Raw genomic sequence first — 18,162 nt, forward strand, 5'->3', positions numbered from 1 at the left:
AATAAACACCCAGACACTAAAAAACATTCATGTTCATCACAAAAACATGTTCCAGTTGTGGGAATTGAACACACGGCCATGGACTCATAAAGGAGGATCGCCACTGCGCCAGTCGGCCGTCTACAGTCAACTGCTGGGCTAATCGCCTCTCCCAACGGGATGGTTTGCCCATAATCGCCACGAGTTGGTGATCGCAGAACATGGTAGTAGTAGCACATAGAACGACCTCGACCTTTGATGACCTCCCTGGCGCAGCGGTGAGCGCTGTGAATTTAAGCACGAGGTCCCAGGTTCGATTCCCGGCTGAGGCAACTTGGGAATTTACAATTTCTGAATTTTCTCTGGTCTGGTCTGGTGGGAGGCTTTTTCTGAACCGTGGCTAGTTACCAACCTTCGACAAAGACGTGCCGCTAAGCGATTTAGTGTCCCGGTGCAATGTCGCTTAGAAATCTTTTTAGGGGTATGACTACCATACTCCCTAACAGGTTAGCCCGCTACCATCTTAGACTTCATCATCACCCGGTGCGATTGCAGTTACTAACTTGTATTGGAATAAAAAAAAAGGACGCTGGGTCAGTTCTCCGTAATATTCCCTCCTGGGCTTCGAAGAGAACGCTAATAATTTTGCCGGTCACGAATATTCTCCTACATTTGATTGCGTGGTGGGTCTATACTCTAAAGCCTTATCTCATATTTTCACATTTGCCAATACGCGAAAAAAGCGTTTTTTTATTACTAAATAAATGATATAAAAGAAATAAAACTTTTTAATTTTTGCCTCTTATTGGCATAATAACGGGTTCCTAATCTTGTATTATGGGTAATACAAAATGTATTTATAGTGTCTTATCTTAAGTTGGCATTTTATTGTTCATTTATATGTATCTAACGCGAGTTTTACGAGTGGTGTTGACGCTTAAGATTTTAAACTAAGATTTTCGTGATTAAACAACATTCCTTAAATATAGTTCACCGGGTAGGTATAGTTTAACGGGGGTTGAGAAATATCGACAAATCCCAAAATATTATCGTATACCCGTTGAACTATATTTAAGAAGAGTTGAAGCTTAATGACATAAGTTCTAAGACGGAAGATCACGATTTAGCTTAACATTTACCTTAAGCCTTACTAATATTATGAATGCGTTTGTTTGTTTGTCCTACCTTCACGCCCTGACTAAGCAACCGATCAAATTGATTTTTGGCAAAGAGTTAGTTAAATAGACAGAGAATAACACAGGCTACTTTTACTTTGTATTCCAGAAAAATAAATGGTTTTCGCGGTCTTTGAAATAAACCGTAATAAACGCGAACGAAGCACGTGCACAACAGCTAGTTTGCTACCATCATCATATCAACCCATTACCGGTTCACTACAGGGCACGGGTCTCCTTCCACAATGAGAATGGGGGTTAAGGCCTTAGCCTACCACGCTGGCCCAGTAGTCCATCCACCCGTGCTCTTGTAGTAGAGGGGGGGTTATCTAAGAGGCTAGCTAGGGCGAAAATATTTAGTTTGATATAACCCGCGAAAACTGAATGCTTAAAACTGATGAGGCATCGGGAGACGGTTTTTGCCGCTTCGCTGCGAGATCTGAGCATATATGCGTAGCGAGTACATGTCGGAAGATTTTTGCGGATTATAGCAAATTATGATAAATTCTAACTGTATGGCAATCTTTAGGACTGATGGCATACATTAAAATCACATCGAAACGTTCGAAATGTTCTTAGAACAACGTATGCAAAGTAACTAAATTATTGAATTCTGATTTTTTCTTTCCAGATGAACCAGCAATGTAAAGTGTGCGGCGAGCCGGCAGCGGGTTTTCATTTCGGTGCTTTCACATGCGAAGGGTGCAAGGTAAATTAAATCTTATTATTCGACACCTTACGGCCTACATTACCTTCTTCTTCGCATAGTATATAACACAGTCATTCGACGAAGGTTAATATATAGTAAACAAGCGTATTATATAAGTGAAAAACAAAGAAATTGAAAGATTTTTGATGTGATGCCGTAACGTATTTTTTGTGCGCACTGGTAAGTTAAATCAATGAACTACGGAATTGTATTATTAATCAGTCCAAGCTGCCCAACATTACTAGGTATCTATATCGCATCCCTACGAATCCTGGGCAGAGAGATCGTGCGTTGGATTTCACAAGGCTATAATATCCATAAAAGCATTTATAATAACAAATCCATTACCGACCCACTTCAGGGCACGGGTCTGTCTCTCAGAGTAAGGAGGTTACAGCCATAGTCCACAACACTGGCTGGTGAAGATTTTCATTATGGTGAACAGCCATATAGGTTTCCACAATATGTTATCCTAGTAGCATTTTATAATTTCGACCGATTGGCACAGTTTGCAGCGACCTGGCTTTCTGAGCCCAAGGCCGTGGGTTCGATTCCCACTACTGGAAAATGTTTGTGTAATGAGCATGAATGTTTTTCAGTGTCTGGGTGTTTATATTTATGTTCTAAGTATTTATTTATATCATTCATAAAAATATTCAGCAGTCATCTTAGTACCCATAACACAAGCTACGCTTACTTTGGGGCTAGACGGCGATGTGTGTATTGTCGTAGTGTATTTATTTATTATTGTATAGAAGCAGGCGTTACTTTGCGGAAATCCATGATATATTATCAAAATTAAGCTTAATTTGCTATACTCCGCGAAAAGCAGGAGAATCTGTGTGGTGTAATTTATAATTTCTTCAATCCTTATACTCGACACCAAACAGATCCTCGGCAATACACCCTCTACGTACGTTTCGCTCCGAAACCGGAGCATCATCAGGAGATGTTGACTTTACAATGAACAATTATTCATTGTAAAGTCAACATCTCCCGATGAGGCACCGCTTTTCGCGGAGTATAGCAAATTAAGCTTAATTTTGATATTATTTATTTATTTAAAAAAAAAAAAAAAATACTATTAAGCGTTTATTAAACTGATTTAAATTAATTTGATTTAAATTTATTGGTTTTTACGACCTCCTTGGCGCAACGGTGAGCGCTGTGAATTCAATTAGAAGGTCCCGGGTTCGATTCCCGGCAGGACCAATTTGGGAATTTATTATTTCTGAATTTTCTCTGGTCTGGTCTTGTGGGAGACTTTGGCCGTGGCTGGTTACCACCCTACAGACAAAGACGTGCCGCTAAGCGATTTAGTGTTGCGGTGCGATGTCGCGTAGAAACCGTTTAGGGGTATGACTACCATACTCCCTAACAAGTTCGCCCGCTACCATCTTAGACTGCATCATCACTTACCATCCGGTAAGATTGCAGTCAAGGGCTAACTTGTAGTAGTATAAAAAAAAAATTGTACACAAAATTCGAAGATAAGTTTTTAAATAGTCGCAGCTCATTAGGTTAAGATTTGAAATTTTAACGATATTCATTCCGCAAACTTTACCGGCATAATTATTTATGTAGTCCATACGCAGCAGCGGTTATCAAATCCGGCGTAGTTTTTTCAAATTCACTACATCAAAGGGTCGGCAATAACTTTTCTACCCAATGCACCAAATATAGTGCTGCGATCATTTAAGCAAATGCTGCAAAAAAATATAAAAGTGCGTGCAACCTGAATCAATCGTGAGTGAAATTGCGACAAATCCTTGCACGGATTATAGTCAGTGAGCCCATCGTAAATATATTTAATCGTTCGATTGTATATCTAAGATAGATTGCGTGAGAAAACCTATTTTATTATCATCAAGATAATTTAGGCTATAAATTTAGGTAAGACTTCTTATCTAAATTGCCTGAATGTTCATGCAATTTAGATAAATTATGAGTCTAACTTAACATAATAATCAAGCGCAGTTTTATTGCTAAAATGTAAAAATAAATCTTTATTTAAATAAACGTTTTATTAAAATAAAAGGCAACATCTTAAATTTATCTCCTTTTTTTTTTATTTCTGCGTATTAAATTATTAATTTAACGAAAAACCAAAACTTCCTGACGTTGAAATCATAATAACGGGAGCGTATATTATTCTTATCTTTTTAAATGTGGCACGACCTCCTTCTCTCAAAACCTAAAAAATTGCAAAGACATTTTTGTTTCTTTCTGATTTTTCAAAAGTTTTAACAACGGACTGAACTCGAGTTACGTTTAACGGTTAAAGGAAAACATCTCTAGGAAACCTGCATGCCTGAAAATTGTCCATAATGACATCAAAGGAATGTAAAATGTACCAATGTACATTTGGCCAGCGTGATGCTCTACGCCCTAAACACTTTTCATTCAAAAAGAGACCAGTGCGCTGTAGGTGAGAATTGGGATTTATAATGATTATGATATGGAAAATATTCATAAGACGCGTGGCATAAAATATAACGCAAAAACATACTGCAGATTGCGTTGTGCCAAGTCAATGCGCAAACATACTCATTAATTCAAAACGAATCTGCAATACTCCAACAAGTATCCGCATGAGTTAAATAATTAATAAGATTCCGTAAGTACGATATTTTATTCCCTTAATATAGCTTAAAATTATTGCCACCGGCTCTTTAACTACATTTTGTCGCCTCAGACTAATGTTTAGCACCTTTTTTATCGCCCTGCGCCCGCGGTAGATCTGGAAGTGGTCAGTAAAACCAGCCGCTTTTGCAGAACCATTTGAATCTGCGATTGACGCTTGAATGGCAACGGGACACTTGACGGGAGTTGAAATAAATCAACTGGTTTATCCTACGCTTTAGAAGGATTCTGTATACCGCCGGGACATGTACGTGGATGCTCTTTGACTTTTCTGGGTCCTTAGTACTTATTCATCTCATTTAAGCCATTATAGCTGTATAATAACTGTAATGAATTATAGTTATCAAAGTCTGAAAAAATGTGTTACTAAAAATAACAAAACATTGTATAAACTTAAAAACTTAACTTCATATTTTAATACCTGTTTCCCGCGACTACGTTTGCTTTTTTTTAGCTTTTTAACTCCCGCCGTAACAGTTAGTTTTACAAGATATAAAAAATAGTATTTCAGCCTCGTGTATGCAAGCTATCTTGGTGCAAAAATTTTGCCAAGATCTTTATTAAACAATATGTATTAATACACTCGTTAAATAACCGACCGACTGAAGTTAATGATAACCGCTAGACCAAGACCTCTGATATAAGAATTAGCTAACTAAGCCCACCAACCTACGTTAGAGCAGTGTGGTGAGTCTACTGTATACCACCACTTCTATGAGAGAGCAACCCTGTTTTGAAAGGTGCTTCATTTATTAAGCTGATGATGATGAAGAGTAGGGTAATTGCGGCAAATGTTCTAGAACTAAAGCCAACAGGTAATGTTAGAACATAAGAAATGAAGTAGATCGCAGTTATTATCAAATTTATTATTTCTATCAGCCGCGAGTAATGTTGTATGATTAATGACTTCAGTTTGTATTACGTGTGGTGAATGCGACGGCGATGGTCGCTATGATGAACTAGATGAATGGCACATAAGTTAAATAGGATTTGATGTAATAATCTGCCCTGTTGGCTTTTTGGATTTTTTTTTGACGGAACACGGGGGCCTCGATCAGTTCGGGTAATAAAAAAATCTCAGTTATAAAATCGGAGGTGTTGCCGAGTTATTATGAAAAATATCTATAAAGTAAGAATTGTACGTCTACATCAAAACTAAAAATCAAGACCTTATTTGTTTGTAAAATTGTCATTTTAATGAGTATTAATAGATGTTTTTTTAAAATATCGTTTATTTTCGTTAATATTTAATTTAATTTAATTTAATTGATTAAATAGTATTATATATTAAATGTTATATATTGTTACTATTTATTAAATGTTGAAATTATACAATTATTTAATAATATATTATTCAATTATTTATAATAATAAATTAAACTATAAAATCATTCCCCCCCCCCACTTCTCAAAAAAAGAAAGTTTCTTTCAACAAATTCCTCACGACTCTTTAATAAACCATAGAAAAGAGCTAGACAAAAGTGCACTTAACATAAACACTACACTTTAGTTCCCATTAAAACAGACACTATCTAAACCATTTACAGTAAATCAAATCGAGTATAAATAAATAAATTCATATTAAACGGGTGTCCCGTCGCTTTCAACGACACGCGATACAAGACACGCCGGCGGCACATTGTCGCTCCGCAATTTGCTACCCCGAATCAATTTGCCACTTTTTGTCGCGATGCTGTCGCGCGATTCAATTTTCTGTTAAGTGCGCTTGCGCACCGCCTCCGAGTGTTTTGCTGTAACGGGCCGGCGATTCACTAAACTCGTTGAATCGAGGACTTGTAAACTTTTTGTGAAACGAACTTTTTAATAGTTATGTTTTTAATTGATTACTGATTTTATATTTGAAAAAATATTGAGTTTAAGTTGGGTAGGAGCTCGACTTAAATTTCGGGGGGCCGAGTTTGAATCCCAGGACGCACCTCTAGCTTTTCTAAGTTATCAAAATATCACTTGCTTCAACGGTGAAGGAAAACATCGTGAGGAAACCTGGCATGCCTTAGTTCTACATAACGTTCTAAAAGTTGTGTGGAGTCCACCAATCCGCACTGGGCCAGCGTGGTGGACTACGGCCTTAACCCCTTCTCATTGTGGGAGGAGACCTGTGCTCTGTAGTGGGCCGGTACTGGGTTGATATGGCGATGATGATGATGATTGCGTTTATCTAGTGCGGTAAATGGCTAATGTATCGTCATTATTTTAAGCCTATTAACTTACACACTGCTGAGGAAACACTTCCTTTCTCATTGAAGGAAGGACTTAAAGTTTTGATAGGATTAGGCTCCGTGATATTCTACCCAATAAAAACAATTTGCGCAACAACGTGTCCCAATGCTGTCAATATTTTTTCTATTATTTTTGTAACGGATCCACGATTCATTTGCCACGTTGAATCGAAGACTGGTAATGTTTTGCCGATACGAGTTGACGATTCATTAAACCCATTGAATCAGTACTCGATCATCTGTTCTCAATTCAACTTTTTGTAGTGTTCTAATCTTTGTTTTCGTTCTAAAACAATTGTGAGATTTACTATATAGTGTATATATAGCAAGCTGTTTTATTTTATCTGTATCTGTTATTAACCTAGATGTAAACCATTGCGTTGGGAAGTCTTTGGCTTCCTTTTCGGAGGGACTGAATTCGTTCCCCAGCACGTAGGTACCTCTAACTTTTTGGAGCTATGTGCGATTTATAAATTTAATTATATACCTTTTGCGGGGAAGGAAAACAGCGTGAGGAAACCTGTATGTCTGAAAGTTCTCCATACTGTTCTCAAGAGCGTGACAAGTGTATTAATCCGCGGCTGATTATGAAAACATTGCATTGCTTTAACATCATGATCGTTATCGGTCTACTACAGGAGTCGGTTCCTTCCCACAATTAGAACGGGCTAAGGCCGTAATCCACCACGCTTGCCCATTGCGGATTGGTGGACGCTATATGATATATGGTTACGCTAAATACCAATATCTTACAAAAATGGGAGAAATATAAAAGCCGAGTTGCTAGTATGCAATTTAAAACTTTGTTTAATTGACCAACAATTGAAGCCTAATAAGCTTTATAAGTTTATTTTTAAAAAAATAATTTTATTATAATTTACGCCACATTGAGTTTAACATCGGACATAATTAGGATAGACATAAAAGCAAGTTAAATATACGGTATTCATAATTTAATATACTCGAAACTTTAAAACTGAATAATTTATGTGACATAGCAATTTATGCCTGCTTTTCTTAATTTACGACTTGAGCACTACAAAAAACTCATATTATCGTAGTTTAAACACAATTTAAATTACATAGGAATTATTTATTAACAATGGAGAATGGAAGAATAACTCGCGGACGTCAGCAGTAAATCAACGTCTATTTTTTTACGACAAACTATGATACTTGTAACAAAATATTATAATGGCTATATTGTGTCACGGTAAGTATACATAATTTAGCGGAATGTAATCAAATACTACTCATACAAGCAATAAATGCGTGGAATTTCTGGTTTTCCGTGGAACTGTGATTTCTTCATAGTATAAAGACCCCTTGGAGTTGATAGCCCAGTGGGTAGGACTTTAACTTTACGTTCGAGGGGCCGAGATCAAATCCCACCTCTTACTTTTATAAGTAAACTTAAGAGTTTGAAACATCGTCGCAAGGTTGCCTGCCTTTCGGTATTCCATAGGATATATTTCGGAGAGTGTGCTCAAGAACTATTTGATCTAGCTCCCCCTTCGCCTTTTTACCATCGAACCGCGAGGTACCGTAATCATCTGCATCCCTACGTGGTCGATATACCGCGGACGCGTACGAAGCGCTTCGCATCTTCGTTTCTGGTCCGCCATTAGGATCTGAAATGCTCTTCCAGCTTCCATTTTCCTCAGTTCCTACAATATACCGTACCTTCATATCAAGAGTGAATAGGCATCTTCTAGGCAAGCGCGCTCTACCTTAGGCTGCATCATCGCTTACGATCAGGTGTGATTGCAGTCAAGCGCTCGTCTATGAACATAAAAAAGTACTACGATTTATGTAGTTGAAATATCACTTGCTTGAACGGTGAAGGAAAATATCGTGAAGAAATCTGCACGCCCGAGAGTTCTCCATTATGTTCTCAACAGCGTTTGGAGTCTACAAATCCGCTGGGCCATGGTGGTTTGTGGGCCAGTAATGGGTTGATATGATGTATCTTAACCCAAATGGCAATAGTGTAGCGAGATTAGGCTAAATCTCAATTTACTAAGAGAGAGGAGATAAGGCTGCAGGCGTCAATCAGGAATATATACTATTTATACATACATATTTACACGGGTTATAGAGCTGCACCAAGAAAGATAATTTTAAAATTATATTTCTAAGCGCGTTAAACGAGGGGTTAAAAATATTATTTGAGTTAAATACATACTCTACTCGTGTTAATTATAGAATGGTTTAAATTACAATTCCATAGGTAATATTTTATCAAAATAAATATAGTCCCAAATTAAGCGTAGCTTGTTTTATGGGTACTAAGATAACTGATGAATAGATTATTATAGTTTCACATGATATATCTTGGCATCCTTAAAACAAGGATTATAATTTTAAAACTGTTACAATATTCAGATAATGCTGCTTTAAGCAAGGGCATGAAGTAATAATAACCGGGACTGAAAGCTTAACTTACTTTCCGAGAAAACGGACGTCACGGTGACGTTAATAAGTAAAAACAATACTTGTTTTTATTGGCTTTTTAAATTCTTGCATTGCTAAGAAACTTGCTCTCCTTTCAAGACAGATATTATAGCAAGATGTAGGTAGTATGCTAGTTTAAAATTTTATTACTCTATTAAAACCATGTAGGGTCAGCCATCGGGAAGTAAATATTCCAAGCCATTAAAGTCTTTATGGGTCTTTATATTAGATAGAATCTCGTTCGCTAGTGTTTTTCTTATATCTCAATATATATGTATCCCGCTATCTTGTTTTGATATCAGTAATTAGATAGACATTTTAACGCACATCACGTTTTAAATTTACATTAGCGTCCGCCATACAGTCTGTATGCTTTACACAATTAAAGGTGCGTTTTACTAAAGCGTCGCAATACACGCAAAATATTTGCGGTTTAGTATTTATTCATCTCGTCATTGGCATTTATTTTGATTTTTCTTATAATAACTTAATTAGCAGGGCTAATTAAATATGTTCTCTTTTCAATCTTGATGAGCTGTAGAGAATAGCCGTAGCTTGTCTTATCACGTTATTTTTTTGTATGTATTTTAAATGGATAAATAATAATTAGGAAAAACTGTTTTCAAGAGATTTATAGCCTGCATAAAATTTAACTAAGTCTAAGTTAAGTCTAAAGTTTAACTAATAAAGTATATCTTGATTAGGTAAATAGTGTTATTATAGTGTTAAAACGAGAATAGATGTGTGGGCAATTTAGCAAATGTTTCGACTATATTTGGTACTTTAAGAATACTAATTACTTTAATAGCATAACTTATTTATTTAAAATTAAACCGCAATGTAAATAATATAATTGAAATAAGCTGCTCGATTTCAGTAACTGTTCTAACATGTTAGTCTCTTTGCATCAGATATCCTTAGCCGTCTGAATAATGCGCTCTCAAAACTTACCTTTATAGTGAAACCTCCGAAAGCCCGATTAGATGTTTAACATAATTAAGTATTTATTCAAATTAATATTAAAATAAACACAAGCCAGTGGACAATCAGTGGGTGGAGGGCGATAGAATACTTCGATAAGGTTTTTAGAGCGTTCGGTGTCATATTTCATTGTTGTATACTAATCTCGCAGTGCCCTGAAGATCGTAGTCTTACAGTGCGTTTGCCGGTGATAGCTGAACATGTTTTTGACGACCTCTCTAGCATAGTGGTGAGCGCTTTGGTCTTATAAGTGGGAGGTCCTTGATTAGCTCCCCGGCAAACAAACCACTGCCAAAACCTCTCAACAGACTAGACCAGAGAAAAATCAATAATTATGGAATTCTAAACTGCCCATACCAAGGATCTGATCCGGGATCCGCCTTGAGCCAGTGAGGTCGTCAAAAGCTTAAATTGGTTTTCTTTTTAAGGATCAGTTAGTAGTAGGTGTGACATTTAACAGTCCCAAATATATGAGACCGCCCGCAGATCCACTGGTGTCGCTATTTTTATTCAATGACTGAATTATTATTGACTTCTATGCATATTATAAAAACACGGACACTTAAAGTCTAGACAATATTTTTTTAGTCTTCAAAATTGGAGTCCGCATTGTATACAAAATTACCGATCATGCAGTTTGCAATTCAAATTGGCAGTTGTTTTTAAAATGGTGTGATGTTATGTGAGGTCACAATCACGGCGATAACCGTTTGATAACCAGATTCGACAGACCGTTTGATTTAGCTACAAGCGATAATCTGCTGATGAATTTTACTTTGTGTTGCGGTTATAGTATTTACACTCTTTGTATTTACTTACACAGGCACATTCTGAGAAGGCTTAGAGTTACTTAGTGGGCGATAGAAAGAACTATATTGTTAGTATGTGATCACATCAGGAATGAGAAGATCCGTAGTTAGTTAGTTAGATCTTTATTTGCATAATACACACGTTTACATAGATGTCATTTAAATATCAATTACGAAGTCACAATGTATTGCAATTAGCTGGCGTGCAAATATTACAAACCATTGATTGGAATTAACACACAGAAAAAATAATAATTACATAAAAAACAAAACAGAATAAATTTTAGAACATGCTACTTAAATACAATACAATAATACAATAGCGGTAATAATAATTAGAGTAAAAAAATTAGTAAAAAAAATCAGAAACAATAATTGAAACGTACGATCCGATCTGATCCGATCAGAACTAGAAACACTTAGTTCGGAGAACCCATGGACCCAAGGTTCTGGAATGGCTTATCAGAACAGAACTAAACAGCGTTGAAAGACCCCACCGACAGATGACATAAGACAGATGCCATAAATAAGATGCAGGGAGCCCTGGAAGAACTACCAGGCATGCATGATGTTTAACTAGCCGAGGATCGAACTAGGTAGAAAGAAAGCCGATGACTTATCCACTAAGCTACCCGTGCCCTGTAGTGGGCTCTCAGGCATGCAGGCCTCACGATGTTTTCTATCACCGTTGAAGCCAGTAATATAACAATTGCTTGGTTCGTAACTTAAAGCTAGAGAAAGAAAAATTAAAGCTGCCCATGCTGGCATTCGAACTCGGTCCACTGAGAGTGAAGCCCAAATCGTAACCACAAGGTAATCCCATACAACATTACTAATTTATAATTAAAATTTCAAAATTGAGTCCTCGCTCAGAATCATGCGTTTTACTAGTAGTTCTGATTACGTTCTTCTAGTGATTTAGATCTACAGTTCGAAAGGTTAATGGAGTGCAACACAATTTGCTCTGATTGACAAAAACTACTATCTACGAATGATTTGATTTATGCAACATTGACATAAAGCCATTGCAAAACGATTCAGTTCCATCGGAAATGTATAAATATAAATATACTACGACAATTTACACATCGCTATTTAGCCCTAAAGTAAGCGTAGCTTGTGTTATGGGTGCTGAAATGATTGATGAATAATTTATGAATAATATACATAAATACTTATGTTATAGATAAATACCCATAAATACCCAGACACTGAAAAACATTCATGTTCATTATGAAAATTAAGCTTAATTTGCTCTGTAAGCTTAGTTTAATCTGTATGGTGTAATTTATTATTTCTTCAATCCTTATACTCCACACCAAACAGATCTTCGGCAATGTACCATGCAGATTCTCCTGCTTTTCGCGGACAATAGAAAATTCAGCATACAAGGTCCTGATGACAACTACTAAAATCAGAACCCTTTCGCCGTGTGGAGTAATTTCGGAGTCAGTTGGAGCCCCATAAATTATTCATGAAGCGTAACCACATTATCCGTCATTATAATACATCGCCCGGCGAGATCTTTAATTTCAATATGGTTGCGTAATGTGCTTTAAATTTTTCCGCGGCCTGGCGAAATTATCGGCGTGCAAAAACTGAGGCCCTGTAAAGCTTGTACACACTAGATGGTCAACTGTATTGCTTGTTCAACACTGTCGGTGATTTGAGTTACAAGTTTAAAGCTGGCAACGTACTGGTGGCTGGTCAATCACGCAAAAACGGCTAAACGGATTTGGATGAAATTTGTCATGCATATCCTTTGATATGTAGAATAACATAGGCTATCTTTTATCCCGATTCCTTAAATAGTTCCCGAGGGAAAATGGAAAATTGTTTAACTAGCTAAGCCGCGGGCAGACAGCTTTGAAATTCGGTATGCATGTCATCTATGCTATGGAAAAGGACATGTACTTTCTATACCGATGTCTCAAATAGTTCTCGCGGTAGGATTAGAAATTGTCAACGAGCGAAGCTTAAGACCAAATTCTGAAAATCAACGCAGACTAAGTCTTGGGCAGAAGCTAGTAAAAATATAAAAAAAGTTAGAGGTGCGTGTGGAACTTGAACGCAATTCCTACTAATATACCTACAGAATGGCTTGCGTCTCCAGTGGTCCCAGTCACGAAAATAAAACAATTGTAAATTTTGATCCCGATAGGGTATCAAACTCTGGACCGAATGGGATTTGTTAAAACCGATAGCTAGACAGAACAGTAAGGCAATTAAAGATATTAAATATTTTTGTGAATTTCTTTATTTCTCTTTTTGTTTGATATTGCATTATATTACTTGATTCATTTGCCTCATCTTTAAGTATTGGCTATTCTTTTCATTCCGCCATAATAATATTCTCTTTATACCAATGGAAAATTTAGATAACATCTCAACGTATCCCGAATCGCTTTGAACTGCAGCATTATTGAAAAATAAAATAAAAAAACTTATCCACGTCTTTTTATTAGCGTAATATTCAATACACCTCAAAGCTTCATGTAAGTAGGTATACGATTATAAATGATTTGCAAAAAACCTGAACACAAATGAAATCGCTCATTACAATAAATTTCACACATAGCCTCGCCGAGAGTTTATTTTTAGTTATAATTCTATACAGGCAATTTGTTGTAGCTACTGTCGATGACTAAGCTGATTTTGATGTCATTAGAAATATATAAAGATATAAGAGATTACGATGAAAGGCAAAGAGTGAAAGTCAACACAATATGTATTAGTGGAATAGGGTAACCACTCTGCTCTAAGAAATCCAAATTTCTCGATATAACTACAAATGCCTGAAAAGTCGTCCATCTATAATAAACATAGACTGTTATTGCAACTTATCTGTTCTGTTCTAATAACTAAAGCTTGTGGCATAGCGTACCAAGAAGTTTCAGTCGCGATCAGTGGAGCTCATAGCATATAGGTAGGAACAGTGGTGGGAGGATTGATTTTGTCTTAATATAATGAAAATATTGATTTTACCTTCTTATAGGGAATATATTATAGGGAAAAATATTCTCCAGAAATGCCAGATGAAACATTCATTCCAACCAGTCATCTGTTTAGTTTTGTTTTTTTATTAAAAAGGAAACACCACGTAAATCCTCGGAATAACGCTTTCTCACAAACCATCTTTTTAGATTATTGGAGCATTAGATATTTTAGCCAAAAATTCCGAAATAATGTATTTCGAAAGATTTAACTGCGTAGTGACTTTTCTCATTATCACTTATCATAGCAAGTTTAACTTCATGTTCAATGTACCCATTAAATTTCGTTGACATGGTGACCCTAGCGAAATGTTACGAATTTTGCCCAGTTAAATAACGTAGTTAAACTCAACAGCCACGCCAAATTTAACCATGGTTAACGGGCATCAACACTTTCTTTTCCTTTGTGACCGCCAGGACAGGGCGTCACAATGTCGATCATAGAATCGATTTTGAATCGGATCGTGATTATCGGATACGAATTATAGTGCACTAACGGTAGTGGTTTGTGATTTTCTATCGCTGATTAGGTCTATTGTTGAATTTTGGGTGTTCAAATAGAATGCTCATTAAAAGTTCAGCCGGTGTGGTATGGGACCGAGTGCTAAAGAATCGATCCATCATTATTGCATCGAGTAGTTTGAATCGAGAAATGTAAACGAGTGGAATGTGGGCAATTATTTTGACCTTTGAATTACAAACCCAATTGTCCAAAAGCTTGTTAATTGGCTTTTGATAAAAAAAATTGTTCTACTGATTGAAATTTAGGGATATCGTTAGCTGATTATTTTTTAATCGTATTGATAACTTTGCGGACTATGCAGATCTGAATTGGGCCTTTTATTTTTCTGCGCGCGCGTGCCTGTGTGTGTTTGTGATGTATGTATATATGTCACCTTTCTGTGCTAATTGCCCAATTATTTAATACAGTAGCACGTCTAAAGTAATATAAATATTGTAGTTTATACCACCACGGTGCCAAGATCATAGTAGGTGTATCTAACACTTATGCATTGAGATCGTACTTATGAGCGCAAACAACCTTTAACTGCTAATTCCCGGAGGAGTTGGGTATCTCGCGGACTTTTTGATGCTACCGTCTTAGAAATACCCCTGAAGTAACGTTAAAACCGGTTTCATAGATCTAAAATCAGACCTCGGAAAATTGTTAAGTCCTTTTGCTTTTCGATGGTCAGTTTTCAAACAAAAGAGACAGCATTAGAAGTCGTTTGGGGGTTATGATTCTACAATCTATAATACAGATATAATTATTTTCGGTTACCACATCCTAAAAACAAGAGAAAAAAAAATATCTTTAACTTGTAAAACACGAGTTAGAATGACCACGTATATTTTTAGGAGCGGATTCAAAAATAATTTAAAAAAACGTGAAAAGTAAGTCAAGACTAAACGAGCCGTAAATGCTAATTTCATGACACGTGGTAATCAGATTAAAAGATGCTAATTCAATTTTGATAACATCAATGGCGTAATTCTTTTACTACTCGTTATTAATGAAGAAGATTCGAATATTTCCGTGTACTTATCTCGATCAAGCGACCTTATGGCGGGCGTTTTAAGAGCTACAGTTTTTAAGAGAAGCCTATCGAGTGTGCGCACACCTACGACAATAGTTTATAATTTAAATTATTCAACAAATAATTTTGTTGAGGACTTTATCTGATTCCAATAAATTTTGATTGCTGTTTTATTACTTTATTACTTACTTTCTACGCCTATCTTTATTCATTTGTTTCTAGAAGTTGCGTCGTAAACTCAACGATAGAAAATTAGAAAACCTACATTTAAAATATTTAAGAACTCAACTCAAATCCTGTATGGATTTTTGTATTGAGTTGAGACAAGTTTCAAGAATCCCAAATCTGATTATTTGTTATATATCCGATATATGTACACGCTAACAAAAAGAAGTGACTTGAGGGATTCAACACTTAGAAATTTACGAGGCAAGTTACCAAATTTATTTTATTTTAAAAAGTAACAAAAGTATTTAGTGTTTATTTGAGAAAGAATAATTTAACGAACATTTCAAAACACAAGTAGGTACCTGTTATTCTTATTTGTTTGTGATATGAATCAACTAAGTTAATCAAACATGTTAAACGGAGATTTCCCCAACTTTAAATGAGATTGCCATTTTGGGAAACAATCTAAATGACTCTGAATTGCAGTTTTAAGACAGGAAAAAATCAATTGATATATATCAAGATAAAAATCAATTGATATATATCGTGATATATGTCACGATATAGTCTTTAGTAAAAAATCCCAGTAATAGTAAAATTAAGACTGGCTTAAGTTTGCGCGCATCCTTAATGACATGACGTTTCGAAGGCCATCGTCACCTTTCTCGGAAAATAACAGGGCATCATAAATAAGGTTGATGTAATTGTATCAAATTGTTAGCAATCATAAGATAAAGTCGACCCACCGCCATGATTCCGTGGAATGCAACACTATATTTTGAATTATTTCGATTATTTCGCTTTCCAATAGTGTATGGGAGAGAAGTGTCGTGAGAGAAAGAATCTGTAGAATTTAGGTATCATTACAAAATATATATCTAGTTGATGTTATACTGATAGTCAAAATACCGTTTAGTGTGTTATAGTCTGTAATTACTTGCTTTAACGTTGAAGGAGAACATCGCAAGGAAACCTGTAGGTATACATCAGTTTACCTTTGTTTTCCAAGGCGTGTGAAGTCTAGAGTGGTGGACTATGGCTCAAACCCTTCTTATTCTGAGATTCATGCCCTATAGTGGGCCATTATGTTGATGATCTCGTTTAAACAAACCTTAAATAGGGGGTCTCCCAGTAACAAGGTCACAGTTCGTACATTCATCATCATCATCATATCAACCCATTACCGGCCCACTACAGGGCACGGGTCACCACAATGAGTCCACCACGCTGACTCTGGTAGACTCCCACACCTTTGAGAACATTATCAAGAACTCTCAGGCATGCAGGTTTCCTGACGATGTTTTCTTTCACCGTTGAAGCAAGTGATATTTTAATTATTTAAAACGCACATAACTTAGAAAAGCTGGAAATGCGTGCTGGGATTCGAACTCGGCCACCCAAAAGTGAAGCCGAGCTCCTACCCACTGGGTTTTTATATTAAACTACGCGAAATAGATCTTTTTTAACAGTTATAATTAACGAACCAAGCAGATGGCCCACCTGTTAAGTGCAAAACCATTAATTAGATAATGGATAGAAGCAGGCGTTACTTTGCGGAAATCAATGATATATTAAGAAATTAAGCTTAATTTGCTATACTCCGCGAAAAGCAGGAGAATTCGTGTGGTGTAATTTCTAATTTCTTCAATCCTTATACTCCACACCGAACAAATCTTCGGCAATGTACCTGTAATAATGTACAAATAAATAATTTATCTAACAGACTTAGCATCATACGAGGTTAAAAAGTATGTAAGTATGACAGATGTAGAAACTATGTCTTATGTCCTACGGCATAATGCTGTGAAAGCAAATTAAGCTTAACTTTCATGATAAAAACCATTAGTTTTAAACAGAACAACACTACGTAGGGCATTTAAATAACACGTTGGCTTTAGTGACAAGCATCGTGTGTCTGTAAAACACAGGAACACAGCAATGCTACTTTGCAGCAGAAATAAGCATGGCGGTAGTACGTACTTCCCTGGAAGAGCTCTGTAACAAAAAGCTAATATCAATATTTAAATATTCATGATTCATTTGGCAGCCGACTGGTGCATTGGGCAGCGACCCTGTTTTCTTAGTCCCTGGCCGTGGGTCCGATTCCCACAACTGGAAAAATGTTAGTGTGATGAACATGAATATTTTTCAGTGTCTGGGTGTTTCTCTATATACTATATGTCGCAGCCGGAAATGAGTACGGAAACTAAATGAAACGCAAACGCGCCAGCTAGCGGCTAGCATGCATCAACAGTTTTGGCGCGCTTCGACAGAGTCGTGACGGGGTCTACTGACTTGATGGGGATTATTAATTAGTTGGGACGCAAGGCAGAAAGACGTCGTCACGGAACTGTCCTACGTTTCTCTTAGTGGTTATTATTTTATAAGTTTGCTATTACGATATTAGTTAAATTCAGTGTCAGAAGTTAAATTCAGTGTTCGAACAAAGCGAGTCAAATCTAAAGGTGTTCTT

General features: G+C 36.4%; 1 protein-coding gene across 1 annotated transcript in view; it reads left to right on the forward strand.

The window, feature by feature from the left end:
• The first annotated feature begins 1,785 nt into the window (after window positions 1-1,785).
• LOC120630548 (protein embryonic gonad-like) overlaps window positions 1,786-18,162 on the forward strand; it is a 72,685-nt gene continuing 56,308 nt past the window's right edge. Inside the window, exon 1 of the mRNA XM_039899801.1 lies at window positions 1,786-1,863. Within this exon, the coding sequence (XP_039755735.1) occupies window positions 1,786-1,863 (78 nt within the window). The remainder of the gene's footprint in view (window positions 1,864-18,162) is intronic.

The sequence above is a fragment of the Pararge aegeria genome, chromosome 16 (genome assembly GCF_905163445.1).
Source record: "Pararge aegeria chromosome 16, ilParAegt1.1, whole genome shotgun sequence".
In the NCBI taxonomy this organism is placed as follows: Eukaryota; Metazoa; Arthropoda; class Insecta; order Lepidoptera; family Nymphalidae; genus Pararge; species Pararge aegeria.